At 48.4% G+C, this 17,906-nt stretch overlaps 1 protein-coding gene and 3 pseudogenes across 8 annotated transcripts; 3 read left to right on the top strand and 1 right to left on the bottom strand.

Moving 5' to 3' along the window:
* Positions 1 to 473: 473 nt before the first annotated feature.
* LOC147354765 (protein FAM32A pseudogene) lies at positions 474 to 974 on the bottom strand (annotated as a pseudogene).
* Positions 975 to 4,553: 3,579 nt separating this feature from the next.
* LOC147354764 (protein FAM32A pseudogene) lies at positions 4,554 to 6,443 on the top strand (annotated as a pseudogene). Its single transcript, XR_015146601.1, has 2 exons — positions 4,554 to 4,603; positions 5,156 to 6,443. The product of XR_015146601.1 is annotated as a protein FAM32A pseudogene (transcript).
* A 767-nt stretch (positions 6,444 to 7,210) lies between these two features.
* LOC147354763 (zinc finger and SCAN domain-containing protein 5C-like) lies at positions 7,211 to 10,989 on the top strand (annotated as a pseudogene). The gene is made up of 4 exons (XR_015146602.1): positions 7,211 to 8,240; positions 8,531 to 8,737; positions 9,674 to 9,827; positions 10,202 to 10,989. The product of XR_015146602.1 is annotated as a zinc finger and SCAN domain-containing protein 5C-like (transcript).
* Positions 10,990 to 12,575: 1,586 nt separating this feature from the next.
* LOC147354762 (zinc finger and SCAN domain-containing protein 5C-like) lies at positions 12,576 to 17,055 on the top strand. Of its 6 annotated transcripts, none has more exons than XM_086354891.1 (5): positions 12,576 to 12,647; positions 13,359 to 13,865; positions 14,145 to 14,351; positions 15,465 to 15,615; positions 15,978 to 17,055. In XM_086354891.1, exons 2-5 carry the CDS (start codon positions 13,482 to 13,484, stop codon positions 16,622 to 16,624), a joined length of 1,389 nt encoding a protein of 462 aa, XP_086211017.1. In that variant the 5' UTR covers positions 12,576 to 12,647; positions 13,359 to 13,481; the 3' UTR covers positions 16,625 to 17,055. The 6 variants fall into 6 exon arrangements, with proteins under 6 accessions (XP_086211017.1, XP_086211018.1, XP_086211016.1 ...); XM_086354892.1 differs by having other exon boundaries at positions 12,591 to 12,701; positions 15,465 to 15,504; XM_086354890.1 differs by having other exon boundaries at positions 12,591 to 12,701.
* Positions 17,056 to 17,906: the final 851 nt, after the last annotated feature.

The raw sequence follows: 17,906 nt of genomic DNA, 5'->3' as shown, positions 1-17,906 counted from the left end.
TGTCATCCACCCTTTGTGTTACAGAAGTGACAAATCTTTGTGAATTTCCTACTTGGACCCGAGGGCAGGGTCCTGGGCCAGTGGTTCGGAATGGGTTTCCTGGTGGGATTTGAGAGACCCCAGGGAGCAGAAGGCAGGTGACACTCGGGGCACATGTAGGGCTCGAGCCCAGAGTGTGACCATGAGGTTCCCACTGTGGTTGAAAGCTTTTTCACAGTGCTCACAGCAGGAAGGCTTCTATGGGTGTGGGTCCTCTGGTGAGCATGCAGCGTGGAGTCGTGAGGGAACCTCTTGGGGTAGAGATCACAGCCGTAGGGCTTCTTGCCCAGTGGGTCTCCTGGTGAACACACAGGTCCGGAGGCTGCATGAACCACTGGACGTGGATGTCGCTTTTTTCTCTTTGTAATTTAAAGGGCCGTCTCTCTTTTATGTGGTTCCAGAATAAGGGCCCATTACTTTGATAAGCACGGGCTCAGCAGAAGCCTCAACAGAATATGTGTAAAAGAATGTTTCCAAAGGCTCCAGAGATGACCCCAACTCTGCTTCCTGCTTCCCCTGGACAATACTCCATCTCCTGGGTGGGGCGGCTACTTGGTCCAGCTGACTTTAGGAATGTCATAGTGCTCCGTGAGCGTGTCCAGGTGTCTGTTGAAGTCCTCCACTCTCTGCTTGTGGGTTTTGGATGCTTTCTTCAGGATCCTCTCCATTTGTCGCTTCTCCTGCACCTTCTCAAAGGCCACCTGGGCTGGGGTCAGCTTGTCGAGGTGGCTCTTCAGCTCCTCCTCCTGGTTCTTCTGGATTTTCCCCATCGTTTCCAGGAGTTTTGCCTTGTCTCTGTCCTTTTTCTTCTTCCGCTTGGTCACAACAAACTCTATGACTCCTTTGAGCTTCAGGGGTCCCTTTTGGACCTGCTCGTAGGCGTCCATGCTGCCCATTTTTGGATTCGGATTTCTAAATGGACAAAAGTTGGGGGGGGTCAGGTTTCTGAAATGGAAATTGGGACAATATCGTTCTCTACTGTAGATCCGAGAGGTTCTCTCTTTGTGGAAGCAGGAGCCTTTTAATTTCATGGCTGCAGTCACCATCTGCAGTGATTTTGGAGCTCCCCCGCCTCGAAAATAAATTATCTCACTTTTCCCACTGTTTCCCCATCTGTTTGCCATGAAGGGATGGGACCGGATGCCATGATCTTAGTTTTCTGAATATTGAGTTTTAAGACAAGATTTTCACTCTCCTCTTTCACTTTCATCAAGGGACTCTGGTTCTTCTTCGTTTCTGCCAGAAGGGTCGTGTCATCTGTGTATCTGAGGTTATTGATATTTCTCCTGCAAATCTTGATTCCAGCTTGTGTTTCATCCAGCCCAGCTTGTCTCATGATGTACTCTGCATATAAATTACATAAGCAGGGTGACAATATACATCCTTGACGTACTCCTTTCCTGATTTGGAATCAGTCCGTTGTTCCAAGTCCAGTTCTAACTGTTGCTTCCTGACCTGAACACAGATTTCTCAGGAGGCAGCTCATGAATCTGGCATTCCTGTCTAACAATTTTCCACATTTTCTTGTGATCCACACAGTCAAAAGCTGTGGCATAGTCAATAAAGCAGAACTAGATGTTTCTCTGGAACGCTCTTGCTTATTCAATGATCCAATTGATGTTGGCAATTTGATCTCTGGTTCCTCTGCCTTTTCTAAATCCACCTTGAACATCTCAAAGTTCATGGTTCACTTACTGTTGAAGAGTGGCTTGGAGAATTTTGAGCATTACTATGCTAGCATGTGAGATGAGTGCAATTGTGCAGTAGTTTGAACATTCTTTGGCATTGCCTTTCTTTGGGATTGGAATGAAAACTGTCCTTTTCCGTCCTGTGGCCACTGCTGACTTTTCCAAATTTGCTGACTTATTGAGCACAACAGTTTCACAGCATCATGTCTGAGGATTTGAAATAGCTCAACTGGAATTCCATCACCTCCACTAGCTTTGTTCATAGTGATTCTTCCTAAGGCCCACTTGACTTCACATTCCAGGCTGTCTGGCTCTAGGTGAGTGATCACACCTTTGGGATTATCTGGGTCGTGAAGATCTTTTTTGTATAGTTCTGTATATTCTTGCCACCTCTTCTTAATATCTTCTGCTTCTCTTGGGTCCATACTACTTCTGTCCTTTATTGTGCCCATCCTTGCATGAAATATTCCCTTGGCAAATCCAAATCCTTTCTCACACCCTCGGAGGGCACCGCTCCTCACACTCTCTACCTTCTCCTCTACTCCCCAGCCACCTTGCACACCTGACCACACCAAGCCCAACTGGCTTTGCGGTCTGGTTTCTAGGGTTTTCCTCCACTGTCTGGAAAGTCCTTCCCCCGACACCCTCAGGCTGTCTTCAGATCTCGACACAATCAGTGGTTCTTTGGAGACGGACAGGCCTGGCTGTTGCTTTATCACCCGGCATCTCACTCCATCACCACGTTTCCTCAATAGCAGTTTCTCAGCCTCGGTGTGTATTTTATTTTTAACTCCATTTGTTTTTGGCTCTGCTGGGTCTTTGTTGCTGCTCGGGGTGCAGGGCTCCTCTCCAGTCGCGGGGCATAGGCTTCTCGCTGCAGTGACCTGTCTTGTGGGGACCCCCAACTCTCGGGGCTCTGGGCTTCAGTAGTGGCGGCTCCCAGGCTCGGTGGTTGTGTCGCACGGCCTTAGTTGCTCCTGAGCCCTGGCATCTTCTCGGGTCAGGGATGGAACTTGTGTCCTCTCATTGGCAAGCACAGCCTTTACCTCCGAGCCCCCCAGGGAAGCCCTATTATCCACTTTCTTAACTACTACTTAACTGTGTCTGTGTTTTGAAGTCTTATTCATATTTCATCGTATTAATTTCTTGTGTTCTTCGATAATGGTTCTAATACCCCTGTTTCTGAAGAGACCCAGTCTTTATATTCTATATTGCTTCTTTGAATTAGTTGCCTCCATCTTGGGCCTGTAAGTTAACATCCTTTGAGATAGAAGGAGGCGACAGAGGATGAGATGGTTTGATGGCATCACCAAATTAATGGACACGAGGTTGAGCAAACTCCTGGGGGATAGTGAAGGACAGGGAAGCCTGGCGTGCTGCAGTGCATGCAGTTGCAAAGTGAAGTGGCTCTTTGTGACCCCATGGACTGTAGCCAACCAGGTTCCTCCATCCATGGGATTCTCCTGGCAAGAATACTTCACTGGGTTGCCATTCCCTTCTCTTGGGGAACTTCCCAACCGAGGGAGCAAACCCATGTCTCTTGCATTGGCAGGCGGATTCTTTACCACTGAGCCTCCTGGGAAACCATGAGAGATTCTGAGAATGACCCAAGAAATGAAAACAATTGGACCCTGGAACTGAAGCTTAACTGTATTTACAACAATCAAGATGACACACATCAGACCAGTGATGACCACTTTTAAGATGGTTGTCAGAGGTGACTACACTGCTTCTGCTTGTAGCCCCCTCCCTCCATCTATAAAAGCTGTCGCTCATTAATTGTCCAGGGTAGGAGGTGGGGGGAGTCAGCCATTGGACAGTCGTCTCCCCCACCTCCACAGTTGTTGGAGAAGGAAATGGCAACCCAGTCCAGTACTCTTGCCTGGAATGCCATGGACGGAGGACCCTGGTAGGCTACAGTCCACGGGGCTGCAAAGAGTTGGACATGACTGAGCGACTCTCTGATGCTTTCTGATGCTTTCTTCAGGATCCTCTCCATCTGTTCCTTCTCCTGCACCTTCTCAAAGGCCACCTGGGCTGGGCTCGGCTTATCGAGGTGGCGCCCAGCTCCTCCTCCTGGTTCTTCCGGATTTTTCCCATCGTTTCCAGGAGTTTTGCCTTGTCTATGTCCTTTTTCTTCTTCCGCCACTAACCAAACTAGGTAAAACTTTCAGATACCTATGCTTTGACTCCTTCCAACTCTCCAGGTAAATGAGAAAAGTATTTGATAGACCAGGAAAATCAATCTTACTACCAAAAAGTGCACGGGCTTCCGTGGTGGTAAAGAATCTGCCTGCAATACAGGAGACCTGGCTTTGATACCCGGGTTGGGAAGATCCCTTGGAGAAGGGAACAGCTACCGACTCATCTTCTGGCGTGGAGAATTCCATGGACTGTATATCCACGGGGTCACAAAGTGTCGGACATGACTGAAAGACTTTCACTTTACTTCTTTCCCAGCTGAGCCACAAGGGAAGCCCAAGAATACTGGAGTGAGTAGCGTATCTCTTCTCCAGCAGATCTTCCTGACCCAGGAATTACTACAGCATCTCCTGCATTGTAGGTGGATTCTTTACCACCTGAGCTATCAGAGAAGTCTACCAGAAAACCAACATGGAGGCCTCTTTGATAAATTGTTTTTTTTTCCAGTGAAGTGTCCGTGTGAAACTGGATATTTGGATAAATTGGATTATCTAAAATGAAGTCATATAAATGGCTTGAACCACCGTTGCACAATCTCTGTGCTGATGGTGTAACAAGCAGGGACCCTTGCCATTTCCCCCGGCTCTCTATAAATAGAGATGTTTCAGCCCCAGACACACACTGATAGCCAGTCACCGATTTGAGGAGGCTGAGGGCAAGAGGGCTCCAAGGAAGTAAGTGATGAGTGAGAACGTCTAAGGAGAAGGTTTGGGAATCAATACAGAAGGAGGTGGTGGGTTTCGGAAGGCTGGGTTTTCTACTCACCTTGCATCAGCTCAAAGATCTTCTGAAAGTGGTGGATCTCTCTTAAACTCCATATTAACTACGGTTGACTGCTGAGCTCTCTGTGAGGAAAAGAACTTCCTCACAGACTTTAAACATGTAAATGGAACTTGGGAAATATAATGGAACACAGATCCTTCTCTTGCAGAAAAGACATTTTAAATAAGAGGTCTTTCAGGTTCCCCCCGCCTGCCTCCATCTAATTTATAGGTTTATAAATCACCTTGATTTATAGGGTGTTGCCACCCTCCATGCTGTGTTGTGGTGTGCTGCATTTATTCCTCAAGGCTTTCTGAACCCTGGCCCCCTGGGCGAAGCAGAGATGTTCGTCTATGTTCACTGGTGTTAACCCATACAGAGGGAACCTCTCGGATCTACACAGGAGAACGATATTGTCCCAATTTCCATTTGAGAAAACTGACCCCGCACTCTTGTCCATTTAGAAATCCGAATCCAAAGATGGGCAGCGTGGACGCCTACGAGCAGGTCCAAAAGGGACCCCTGAAGCTGAAAGGAGTCACAGAGCTTGGTGTGACCAAGCGGAAGAAGAAAAAGGACAGAGACAAGGCAAAACTCCTGGAAACGATAGGAAAACTCCAGAAGAACCAGGAGGAGGAGCTGAGGCGCCACCTCGACAAGCTGTCCCCAGCCCAGGTGGCCTTTGAGAAGGTGCAGGAGAAGCGACAAATGGAGAGGATCCTGAAGAAAGCATCCAAAACCCACAAGCAGAGAGTGGAGGACTTCAACAGACACCTGGACACGCTCACGGAGCACTATGACATTCCTAAAGTCAGCTGGACCAAGTAGCCGCCCCACCCAGGAGATGGAGTATTGTCCAGGGGAAGCAGGAAGCAGAGTTGGGGTCATCTCTGGAGCCTTTGGAAACATTCTTTTACACATATTCTGTTGAGGCTTCTGCTGAGCCCGTGCTTATCAAAGTAATGGGCCCTTATTCTGGAACCACATAAAAGAGAGACGGCCCTTTAAATTACAAAGAGAAAAAAGCGACATCCACGTCCAGTGGTTCATGCAGCCTCCGGACCTGTGCGTTCACCAGGAGACCCACGTGGGCGAGAAGCCCTACAGCTGTGATCTCTGCCCCAAGAAGTTCCCCCACGACTCCACGCTGCACGCTCACCAGAGGACCCACACCCAAGAGAAGCCTTTCTGCTGTGAGCACTGTGAAAAAGCTTTCAACCACAGTGGGAACCTCAGTGGTCACACACTGGGCTCGAGCTCTACATGTGCCCCCAGTGTGACCTGCCTTCTGCTCCCTGGGGTCTCTCACATCCCACCAGGAAACCCATTCCGAACCACTGGCCCAGGACCCTGCCCTCAGGTCCAAGTCGTTTCTGCTTCAAGAAGGAAATTCACAATGATTTGTCACTTCTGTAAGACAAAGGGTGGATGACATGGGAAGAGCTTCGGAGGATATTGGGTCCAGGGGCTTCCATTTACATGAATGAGGAGGATATTTGAGTGATGGCTTATCGTTCCCTTTGGATTTTGTTTTCTACTTTAGTGTAGCCTGTTTCAATCAGTTTTTGCTTTCCTTTGTTATTCTTCTACTGAAAGCATGTCTCATTAATTCTCAAAACTTCATCATGAAACTGAGCCTACTGTTGACTGCCTTTCTGTTAGGTGGGACTTCACTGTAAAACTGCATGTTCCTGGCACAGAGGCCAGGCTCTGCCGTGGAATTTAAATTTAAATAAACACATTTCTGTCAAAGAGTGTCTGCGTATTTTGTAAGACTTTTCTACAGGGAATAGGTGATAGCCGTGGTTTTGCCTACATGGCTGTTATGCTGAGATAGACTGACTCACGCCATACGTTTTCAGGGATTTCCTCCCAAGGTGTTTGGAAAAAGGAAGGCTTCCAAAAGTGATAGGTGTCCTTCTTTTTTCCTACTGGTGTACAACTTCTAGTCTTCAAAAAGACTACTTAGAAATTGGGTCTTCAAACACCTTACCTCATCAGCTGATTTTAGAAAAGCCTTTGAAGACTTATCTCACAAGAACAGAAAGAAGACAGGAGTCAAACCCATCTGGTTCCCACCATCATGTCTCTGACTCCGTCAAACTCTCCGGGCAATGAGACCAAAAATTCACGAGATCATTAAAACCAGTCCGTTCACCCCAAAATGCAGTCCCCAAAGTCCAAAATCAATCAAATCCAAAAGGAAACCGAGGGATTTCCCTAGCGGTCCAGCGGGTGAGACTTAGCGCTCCCGCTGCAGGTGGCGTGGTTTCCTTCCGCGGTCTGGGAACTGAGACCGCACCTGCCTCCCTGCTTGGCCAAAAACAGAAAAAACAAAATATACAGAATCTGTCGCTAAATCACTATGGAGCCCTCTTTAGTAAATCGTGGTTTGTCCTGAGCAAGTTTCCATGGGCAATCGAATCCCTGTGATTAAGTAAAGTGGGATTATCTAGAATGGTTTGCTCCGCCCTCAACGAATCCATGCGCCGATTGGGTAACAGGCCGAGAGGTCGGGCATTTTTTCCAGCTTCATAGAGAGACGTTTCTCCGCCAGCCAAGTTTGAGAGCAGGTCCCCAACTGAGGAGGACCGAGGCAAGAAGGCTTCAAGGAGGTAATTGATGGGCAATGTGTAAAGAGAACGCTCGAAAGTCAGGGCACGTGGAAGTGGGTTTCAGTAAGTCCTGGCTTTCTGTTCACCTTGCATTCGCTCAGAGACCGTGTGAAATCCACCGATCTCCCTCCGGCCACACGGGAACTGTGATTCATTTGTGGAATCTTCTGTGAGATGAGATTGTTTCCACACTCCATGGTGTCGTGTGGTGTGCTTCATTTTTCCAACAAGGGCTTTAAAGCACTGCCCTGTGGAGATTTTTGCCCACTCAGTTTCTTGTACTATAAGATGGATGTCGGAGGAATAAGAGAATGGATTCTTGTCCCTGGTGTGAAATTCTGAGGGAGGAATAATGCCCAGTATTGGATGAGGGATGGTAGGGTGGATGAAAAAAAAACTAATTGGCTGCATTCGTTTTTCTTTTTTGCCCCCTATTTCTGAATGCTGAATCTATTACTGAGGAAAAGCAAGAGGAAATTCCTTTTCATCGGGGTCAGTTGGGCACCGACTCTAGAAGCATTTGCCCAGAGGCCTACTGAAGAAGTCTACAGTCAGTATGGCTGAGAACCAGACAAGGCGTCGTGGCCCTGACGCGGACAGGCCCGGAGCCGAGTCGCCAGCGTCTGCACCACGCCAAGACACCGGAAGGGAAAACCCTGACTCCGACCTTGAAGAATTGCGCCTCCGCTTCCGAACGATTAGCAGCTCGGACGAATCCGACCCGATCAAGGCTCTGAGGAGGCTCCGTGAACTCTGCAGTCTGTGGCTGAGGCCGGATCTTCACACCAAGGAGGACATGGTGGACAGGCTGGTGCTGGAACAGTTCGTGAAGTGCATGCCGCCGGACATCCAGGTCTTAGTCAAAAGTAGTGGTGCCGAGACTTGTAAGGATCTGGAAGAGGTGCTGAGAAAGAAGCAGAAACTGAAGAAATGGGTGAGTAGGACCCTAGTGACCCACTGAGACAGGGAACGGTGGCATGAGCGGCTGGGAACTAGGAGATGAAGGAGAAGGATCAGAGGGCTTGGCTCTGAATCAGTGATTCCCAGAAGGGCGAGCACTTGGCCTGTGGCATCACTGGATATGTTTCTGTAGATCCTCACTTTGAGGGTGTTGGTCTTTCAAATGTCATTCCCAGGAGGTGGGCTTCTAAGGTAGTATATGCAATGAATACCTTTTTGGGTCTTGTGAAGGGAGACTAATCCTATTTGAATTTTTTCTCACAGGCTGTAGTCCGTGTCCAAGGCGAGGATTTTTTGATGCCAGTCTCGGGTGTTGAGATGTTAGGATCTGAGGCCAATGAAGGGCACAGTGAGAGAGAGCAAGCCAGGGAGCCCCTATCTACAGTCAGTGTCATCCCTCCAGACGAGGGCCAGCAGGAAAGCCAAGATGGGCAGCATCTGCCAGGAGCCAAGGACCTGTCGAGGGGGCAGGTGAGTGTGATGTCCTGACCTCCAGTCTGGGAGCAGGTAGAAGAGGATCGGGTGGGCGTGGTTGTGGAAGTAATTGGGAGAGTTTGGCTAAGGACAGTAATGGACCCACTGCCTCCAGGAATTCCCATGGATGCATTGTGTTCCCGGCCATTTTCCATCCAGTGTGAGAATGTAGACAGTCCATCTTTCATAGTCCTTCACCATGAAAGCTTGTGGCCCGAAGCATGAGGGCAGAGGAGTCCTGTTTGCACGGGATGGTGCTGGGTCACTTTATCAGGGGTAAATGCACTCACAGCTGTTTCACACATGATGGATTTCATCAGAGGCACTAATATTGGGGGATATTGTAAATACCTTGAATTGAATAACAAGTTCCCTGTTGGAGTCATTTTCCCCCTCAGATTTTGGAGTATGTCTGGAGACAGTGGATTGTTTTGAAATGTGAATGGGGGGAGGAGATGCTACTGATTTCTCATGAATCGAGCTATATAGTATAGAATAGAGCTGTACAGTATAACAGCTATACTGCTTATCATCATATTATGCCCCAGGCCACCTTCCATGACGAAGAGAAATCCAGGCAAGGTATCAACAAGTGGTGAAGTCAGGAGCCCTAGAGCAGAATCCTCTGCTTTCAGATTCAGGGCCTGGAGAATGTGAGATGAGGTGGAGAGATATGTGCAAAGATAATTGGCAGTGCCAGCTATGAAGTCTGGACTTTTGCCAGAGGTGGTCGATATAGATCAAGGACAGACATGGGAATCAGAAGAGGTTTGCCAATCAGGGTGATGGGAAGCAGTCAGGGCATATCTCCCAAACTGATATCCAGAAAGCTGGAGTGTGAGATCAGGGTACGAGGCGGGTGCGGAAAGAGGAGACAGAGCTTGCCGTGGGCTAAGGCAGTGGGATTGACTCTGCTTGGTTGCCCCTTGTCAGGGCCAGAAAGCTGTCCCACTGGAGACCATTCCTGAAACAGGTCAACTGGAGGGTCAGACGCTCTCCAAGGGGAACTTGGAGAAGGACCTGCTGGAAGACACAGGAGTGACAAGAACCCTTTCGTCTCAAGAGCCTGAACTTCTGCAGGATCGTGGTGAGTATTAGAAACTTGGAGACCACAGGAGGTACTGACTGCCTCCACTGATGTCCAGGAAGGGGTACCCAGCATTTCCATCCCTTGGTGTTGTGGGGTAGGAGTTGGTTCTCCAATGCCAACCTTCTCCATTGTCAACGTTCCAGAGTGTTTCATCAGTTAGACTCTTAGGTAGTTTGGTTTCTGGGAAGTCTGTAGCCAAGATTAGGGATGTTTCCAATGAGACTGGCACCATGGAAAATGCTCCTTGATAAATATGGTGCTGAATCTCTTCTTTGAGCAGATTCTGGGAGGGCAGAGAGACAGGGGAGAGTCCCCAGGAAGGAGGTGATATTTTAAATGTGGCTCCTGAACCCTTTCCTCTTATGTTCCAGAGGGAGAGGTTTCCACTCCAAGTGGATCCAGACGAGGTCCTCTGAAGAATCGCAGACATGTCAAAAGGAAGCGGGAGAGCACTCCCACTTGCCAAGACATGGGTCAAGAAGCAGCCACGTGTTTGGACCAAGGAGAGTTCTCAGGACAGCTTGGGTCCCATTCCGTTGGTTCATCTGGCACCGTGGGACCCACCAGTCTTCCTGAGGGAGCAGAAACCCCCGGGACGGGCACCCTCTGAATGCAAGGTGTGCAAAAAGAGCTTTCCTTATCAATCTCAGCTTACCTTGCACCAGAGGACACACACAGGAGAGAGGCCCTTTCAATGCGACATCTGTGCCAGAGGGTTCATACAGCCTTCAGACCTGCGGGTTCACCAGCAGATCCACACTGGCGAGAAACCCTATAGCTGTGATGTCTGCCTCAAGAACTTCGCCCACAACTGCACGCTGCGTGCTCACAAGAGGACCCACACCCAGGAGAAGCCTTTCCGCTGTGAGCACTGTGACAGAGCTTTCGGCCACTGAGGGAACCTCAGTGTTCACCAACGCACCCACTCTGGGCTCAAGCCCTACGTGTGCCCCGAGTGTCAAAGGGCCTACCGTCATCTGGGGACTTTCAAACGCCACCGGAAAATCCATTCCAGATGACTGGCTCAGGACCCTGCCCTCAGGTCCAGATCTTTTCTGTTTTAATGAGAAAATTTAGAATGATTTTCACCTGTGTGATACAAAGTGTGGATGACAGGGGAAGGGCTTAGGAGGATCGTGGAACCCAGGGTTCCACTGACGTGAATTAGGATATTTGAGTGAATTAGGATATTTGAGTGATGACTTATTTTTCCCTTTGGATTTTGTTTTCTACTTTGCTATAGACTATAGTTTTCTTTTTCATTTGTGTATTTTCAATTGGAGGAGAATTGCCTTAGGATGTTAGACTCTGGTTTTCTTACATGTTTTCGCTCTGTGTTGTTCTTGTTCTTCCAATGAAGCTGTGTCTCACTGGTTATCAGTACCTCATCATCAGAATGAGGCTACTGCTGATTGCCTTCTTGTCAGGTGTGATTTCCTTGTAAAATAGGATGCTCCTAGCAGGATGGCTGGCGAAGGCAATGGCACTCCACTCCAGTACTCTTGCCTGGAAAATCCCATGGATGGAGGGGCCTGGTGGGCTACAGTCCATGGGGTCGCTAAGAGTCGGACTCGACTGAGCGACTTCACTTTCACTTTTCACTTTCATGCATTAGAGAAGGAAATGGTAACCCACTCCAGTGTTTTTGCCTGGAGAATCCCAGGGATGGGGGAGCCTGGTGGGCTGCGATCTATGGGGCTGCACAGAGTTGGACATGACTGAAGCGACTTAGCAGCAGCAGCAGCAGCAGCAAGATGGCTAGATTAAATACAGGTTCACCAGTGTAATTTAAATTTCAAATAAACAAACACATTTCTATCAAAGAGCTGTGTGTTTTCTAAGAATTTGCTACAGGTGGATGATAGCCCTTGTTTTGTCTATGTGGCCATTATTATATTGAGATATGTTCCCTTTGTACTAGTTTGGATACTGCTTCCTTAGGTATTTAGAAAAAGAAGGCTTGTTAAATTGATAAGTGTCATTCTTTTCCCCTGCTGCTGCTAACTGCTGCTAAGTCACTCCAGTCATGTCGGACATTGTGGGACCCCATAGATGGCAGCCCACCAGGCTCCCCTGTCCCTGGGATTCTCCAGGCAAGAACACTGGAGTGGGTTGCCATTTCCTTCTCCAATGCAGGAAAGGGAAATGTGAAAGTGAAGTCGCTCAGTCGTGTCCAACTCAGAGCAACCCCATGGACTGTAGCCCACCAGACTTTTCCATCCATGGGATTTTCCTGGAAAGAGGACTGGAGTCGGGCGCCATTGCCTTCTCCTCTTTTTCCCTACTGATGTACAACCTCCGGTTTCTGTGATGCCTCTCTGAAATGGTTTCTATCAGTAGATCATATCAGCTGATTTTAGACAAAAGTCTTTCATGACCTATTTCATGAGAAAGAAACAAGATTAGGTAACCCAATTTGATTACAACCATCGAATTACACTTATTGCACTGCCTCAGGGTCTCCAAGCAGAGAGAAAAAATTCATCAGATCAGGAAAATCAATCTGTTTCCCCAAGAAATGCCATCCACAAAGTCTAAAGTAAATAAAATACATTAGAGAAAGTTTACTGCCAAACCAATATGGTGGCCTCTTTAATGGTTCTTCCTGTTGGAGTCTCCACAGGAAATGGAATCTACCCAGATTATCCAAAGTGGTTCCTCCCATGCCCTTTATCCAATCACTGGGATGATGAGGTTATGGCCGGAAACCCCTGGAGTTTCACCCAACTCCCTATAAATACAGACATTTCAGCTCCAGACACACTTTGAGAGCCAGTGCCTGACCTGAGGAGGCTGAGGGCAAGAGACCTGGAAGGGGTAAGTGATGAGTGGGCACCTCCAAGGAGGATGCCTAGAAATCAGGACACTCGGGTGGGTTTCAGAAAGATCTTGCTTTCTGTTCATCCTACATTAGCTGGGAGACCTTGTGACAGGAGATCTTACTCTAACCCCACGTTAACAACGGTTAATCCAGCTCTTCTGCAAGGGTATAAGAATGTTTCCACACATGTTGCTGTGAGGTGGCTGGTTTTCCTCAAGGGTTTCTGAGCGGCACCCTATGGCCATTTAAAAACTACATATATGATTATTATTAGTTTTAAGTTTTTTAATTCATTCATATTGGCAGGGCTGGGTCTTCTTTGCTGTGAGGGCTTTCTCTAGTCGTAGCTACTGGGGACTACTCTCTAGCTGAGGGGTATGGGCTTCTCATTGTGGTGGCTTCTCCAATGGCAGAGCTGGGAGTCTACAGCTCAGGTTCAGTAGTTGCCCCTCTCAGGCTCAAGAGTTCTGGTGCACAGGCTTAGAGCCAGGCAGAGTCTTCCCAGATCAGGGATCAAACCCATGTCCCCTGCATTGGCAGGCAGATTCTTAGCCACTGGACCACCAAGGAAGCCCTATGGTCATTTCTGACCAGACAGTTTCATGAATGTTGAATGGGTTGAGCAATGGTGTCCAATATTGGGATGTAGGGGAGACAGAAGGGTGGAAAAAAATGAAACCCATTTGTTTCTTCTTTTGTCTCTCTAGACTTCTAACCAGTGACTTTAATGCTGAGGAAAAGCAGAGGAAATCCATTTCCATAGGCGTCAACTGGGCACCCACTTCTAGAAGCATTTGCTCAGAGTCCTACTGGAAATTTCCTCCATCAATATGGCTAAGGACCAGACATTTTTTCAGGGTTGTGGACACATCACAGACAGCCCTGGGGCAGAGTCACTGGCGTCCGTGCCACCCCAAGACACACTCATGGAAAACTCAGACTGTGACCAGGAAACCCGGCAAGTCCGGTTCAGAACATTTAGCAGCTCGGAGGAGTCCGACCCCGTCGAGGATCTGAGGAGACTCCGTGAACTCTGCCATCTGTGGCTGAGGCCGGATCTTCACACCAAGGAGCAGATGATGGACAGGCTGGTGCTGGAGCAGTTCATGATCTGCATGCCCCTGGAGTGCCAGGTCCTGCTCAAAGAAAGTGGGGTGCAGAGTTGCAAAGACCTGGAGGACGTGCTGAGAAATAAGCAGAAACCCAAGAACTGGGTGAGTAGGACCTTAGTGATGGGTGTGGGACAAGGAGACACGTGCAAGGTGCAGGGATCACAAGATAGGACCTGCGGGTTTGGCTCTGTATCAGTGGTTCCCAAACAGGTGAGAGAAGTTCACAGTTGGGCAATTTGGGAGATACTTTTGGCTGTCTCACTCGAAGGACGTAGATCTTTTACACCAAACGGGAGCTTCTATTGTCAATGCCATTGGATGCCTGAAAGCTACATTCCAGGTCTTATAGAGACTGATCTTGATTGATTTCTCCCCTCACAGACCATAGTCTGCATACAAGGGCAGAAATATCTTGTGCACGATCCCGATATTGAGATGGTTGAAACCAAGGCCGGTGACATGGATGATGAGAGAGACCCGTGTGGGGAGCCCCAACCCCCCGTGAGGGTCATACCTCCAGAGGATGGCCAGGAAGGAAGCCAAGGGCTGCAGAATCTGCCAGGAGACATGAACCTATCTAGGGAGCAGGTGAGAGAGTGGAAGCAGGTAGAAGAGAGTCATGTGGGTGTGGCTGCTGGAGTAATGGGGAGATTTGTCAAAAGACAGGAATGGACCCAATGCTTCCAGGAATTCCCGTGGATACATTCAGTTACTAGGCATTTTTTCTAATCAATGTGAGAATGAAGATAATCCATCTCTGTCCCTCTGCTATGAAAGCTTCTAGTCTTAGGAGTGGGGAGAAGGGAATCCTGTCTTCCTGACATGATGCTAGGTTCAATTTGCTGCAGGTAAATGCACTGACAGCTGATTTACCCAAGGCCACTTTGCCCAAGGGCATGTCATATTTCAGAATATGATCATTCCTTGCAACTGAAGGAGTGACACAAAGTGGACTCAAAATGCCCCCCAGTAGACATTGGGCTTCCCTGGTGGCTCAGATGGTGAAGAATCTGCTGACAATGCAGGAGACCTGGGTTCGATGCCTGGGTCAGGAAGATCCCCTATAGAAGGGAATGGCTACACTCTAATGTTCTCGCCTGGAGAATCCCATGAACAGCGGAACCTGGCAGCTATAGTCCATGGGTTTGCAGAGAGTTAGACACGACTGAGCGGCTAACACTTTCCCTTGAAGAATGAATGGAAGACAGTGGATTTGTTCAAATAAGGTTGGGTATGGGCAGGGGATGCTACTGACTTGCATGGAGCAGAGACCAGGAATACTGGACGTCATCTTCCTATGTACCGGGTAACCACCATCGCAAAGATGCGTCCAGGCAAGTCTCCAACAGTGATGGAGTCCAGAGAGCTGGGCCTAGAGTTCTTCCTTCCAGAGTCGGGGGCAGGCAGGAGTCGTATGACGTGGAGAGACCTGTGCATAGAGAAGTCAGAGTGCCAACTGGGATGTCCGGATTTGATTGCAAGATACAGTCTGTATAGATCCAGGACAGCCTTGAGTATCAGGAGATGATTATCAATCAGGGTGATGGGGTGGACCAGACGAAGTCAGGGCATAGCCCCTAAAATTTCATGAAGAAACTTGGAGTATAAGGTCAAGATACGAGGCAGATGGGGAAATAGGAAAGAGTTTTCCATGGACTGAGGTAGAAGGGTTATTGACTCTGCTTGTTTGTCCCTTGTCAGGATGAGAGAGCTCTCCCGCCAGAGACTGTTCCTGAAACAGGTGAGCTGGAGGGTCTGACGCCCAGGGAGAACTTGGAGAAGGACCTGCTGGAAGACAGGGGAGAGACAAAAACCCTTCAATCTGAAGCACCTCAACTTCTGAAGGGTCCTGGTGAGTACTCAAAACCGTGGAATCCAGCAGAGTTAGTGACTCCCTCCTGTGGTGGCATGAGGCTGGGTAGCCAGCATCACCATCCTTGGATGGGTGGGTGGAGATCATTGTCCAGTGCCAACCTTCTCCATCATCAATGTTCCAGTGCCCCACAGTCCAAGCTCTTAGCTCGGTTGCTTGATGGGAACTTCTCAGCTAACATCAGGTTTCCAGTGAGGCCGGCAGCACAGAAAATGCTCCTTGTTAAATGTGGTGCTGCATCTCTTTCAGGGGATTCTGGAAACATAGAGAGACAGAAGAATCCTCAAGAAGAAACTGGTATTTAAAATGTGGCTCCTGAACCCTTTCTTCCTGTGTTCCAGAGGGAGATGTTTCCACTACGAGGGGATCCAGACGAGGTCCTCTAAAAAATCGCAGACATATGAAAAGGAAACGGGACAGCAGTCCGACTTGCCAAGACGTGCGTCAAGAAGCAGCCACGTGTTTGGACCAAGGAGAGTTCTCAGGACAGCTTGGGTCCCATTCTATTGGTTCATCTGGCACCGTGGGACCCACCAGTCTTCCTGAGGGAGCAGAAACCCCAGGACCGGCACTCTCTGAATGCAGGATGTGCAAAAAGAGCTTTCCTTATCAATCTCAGCTTACCCTGCACCAGAGGACACACACAGGAGAGAGGCCCTTTCAATGCGACATCTGTGCCAAAGGGTTCATACAGCCTTCAGATCTGCGGGTTCACGAGCGGATCCACACTGGCGAAAAGCCCTACAGCTGTGATCTCTGCCTCAAGAAGTTCACCCGCGACTCCACACTGCGGGATCACAAGAGGACCCACACCCAGGAGAAGCCTTTCCGCTGTGAGCACTGTTACAGAGCTTTCAGCCACCGAGGGAACCTCAACGTTCACCGACGCATCCACTCTGGCCTCAAGCCCTACGTGTGCCCCGAGTGTCTCGGTGACTTTCGTCACCTGGGGACTTTCAAACGCCACTGGAAAATCCATTCCAAATGAGTCACCCAGTACCCACCATCAGGTCCAAGTGCCGTCTGCTCCGAGAAGGAAATTCTGGATTATTTGTCACTTATGTGATACAATGAAAGGGTGACATGTGAAGAACTTACGATCATACTGGAACCCGATGGGGTTCCATTCACATGAATTTGGTGAATATTGAGTGATGACTTATCTTTCCCCTCAGATTTTGTTTTCTACTTTAGTGTAGCCTGTGTTTTTGTGATAAGTTCTGGCTTCGTGTTGTTCTTCTTTCAGTGAATGCAGGTCTCATTAGTTTTCTTCTTCGTGAAACTGAGGTGACTGCTGATTGTCCCCCCATTAGGGAACATTTCATCGTAAAATAGGATGCTCCTAGCAGAGTGTCCAGATGAAAAAGAGGATCACCAGTGAAATTTAAATTTCAAATAAACAAAGACATTTCTGTCAAATAAGTGTCCTGTGTATTTCGGCTTCCATGATTTTTTTTTCTTTATTTTATTTTTTACCTTTACTATCTTGTATTGTTTTCGCCATGTATCAACATGAATCTGCCACAGGTATACACATGTTCCCCATCCTGAACCCTCCTCCCTCCTCCCTCCCTGTCCCATCCCTCTGGGTCGTCTCAGTGCACCAGTGCAAAGCATCCACTATCGTGCATCGAACCTGGACTGGGGACTCGTTTCATATATGATATTATACATGTGTCACTGCCATTCTCGCAAATCATCCCACCCTATCCCCAAGATTTTTTATATGGAGTAGATGATAGCTGCGGTTTGTTACATGGCCATTATTATGTGGAAATATCGTCCCTCTGTAAGGCTTCCCCAGTGACTCAGCGATAAAGAATCCACCTGCACCATAGAAGACCCAGGTTCGATCCCTTCATCAGGAAGATCCCCTGGAGAAGGGAATGGCAACCCACTCCAGTATTCTTGCCTGGAGAATCCCATGGACAGAGGAGCCTGGCAGGCTATGGTCTGTTGGGTTGCAAAGAATCGGACATGACTGAAGCGACTGAGCACCCACTCCAGCATTTAAAGCAACTGTATTCTTTTGGAATTATGAACTGTTAGGTAATGTAGTATTAATGCCCTTTGGAACACTGAGATTCTAGGGTGTCTCTGCTTGAAAAGATTCTTCAAGGTTGCACTCTTTCATCCCACCTGGCTCTCCTCCAGCAGAAAGGAAGAGAGCTCATTTGGAGCAGAATGGAGATAATGAAGTATTTCTTTTCAAAGAATCAGCGTTTTCTTCTATTAGCCTGGGAATTTGTTGGGGGCGGCAAACTCAAGGA

Source organism: Bos grunniens, chromosome 18, assembly GCF_055505025.1.
Source record: "Bos grunniens cultivar Pamir isolate PY7600 chromosome 18, Bosgru_T2T1.0, whole genome shotgun sequence".
Lineage (NCBI taxonomy): Eukaryota > Metazoa > Chordata > Mammalia > Artiodactyla > Bovidae > Bos > Bos grunniens.
This window is presented reverse-complemented; position numbering and strand designations above follow the sequence as displayed.

Coding starts and splice junctions, on each gene's coding strand:
- LOC147354762 (XM_086354891.1), top strand. CDS start 13,482: ATGGCTAAGGACCAGACATTTTTTCAGGGTTGTGGACACATCACAGAC. Junction 13,866..14,144: donor AGCAGAAACCCAAGAACTGG/GTGAGTAGGACC, acceptor CTCCCCTCACAG/ACCATAGTCTGCATACAAGG. Junction 15,616..15,977: donor TCAACTTCTGAAGGGTCCTG/GTGAGTACTCAA, acceptor CCTGTGTTCCAG/AGGGAGATGTTTCCACTACG.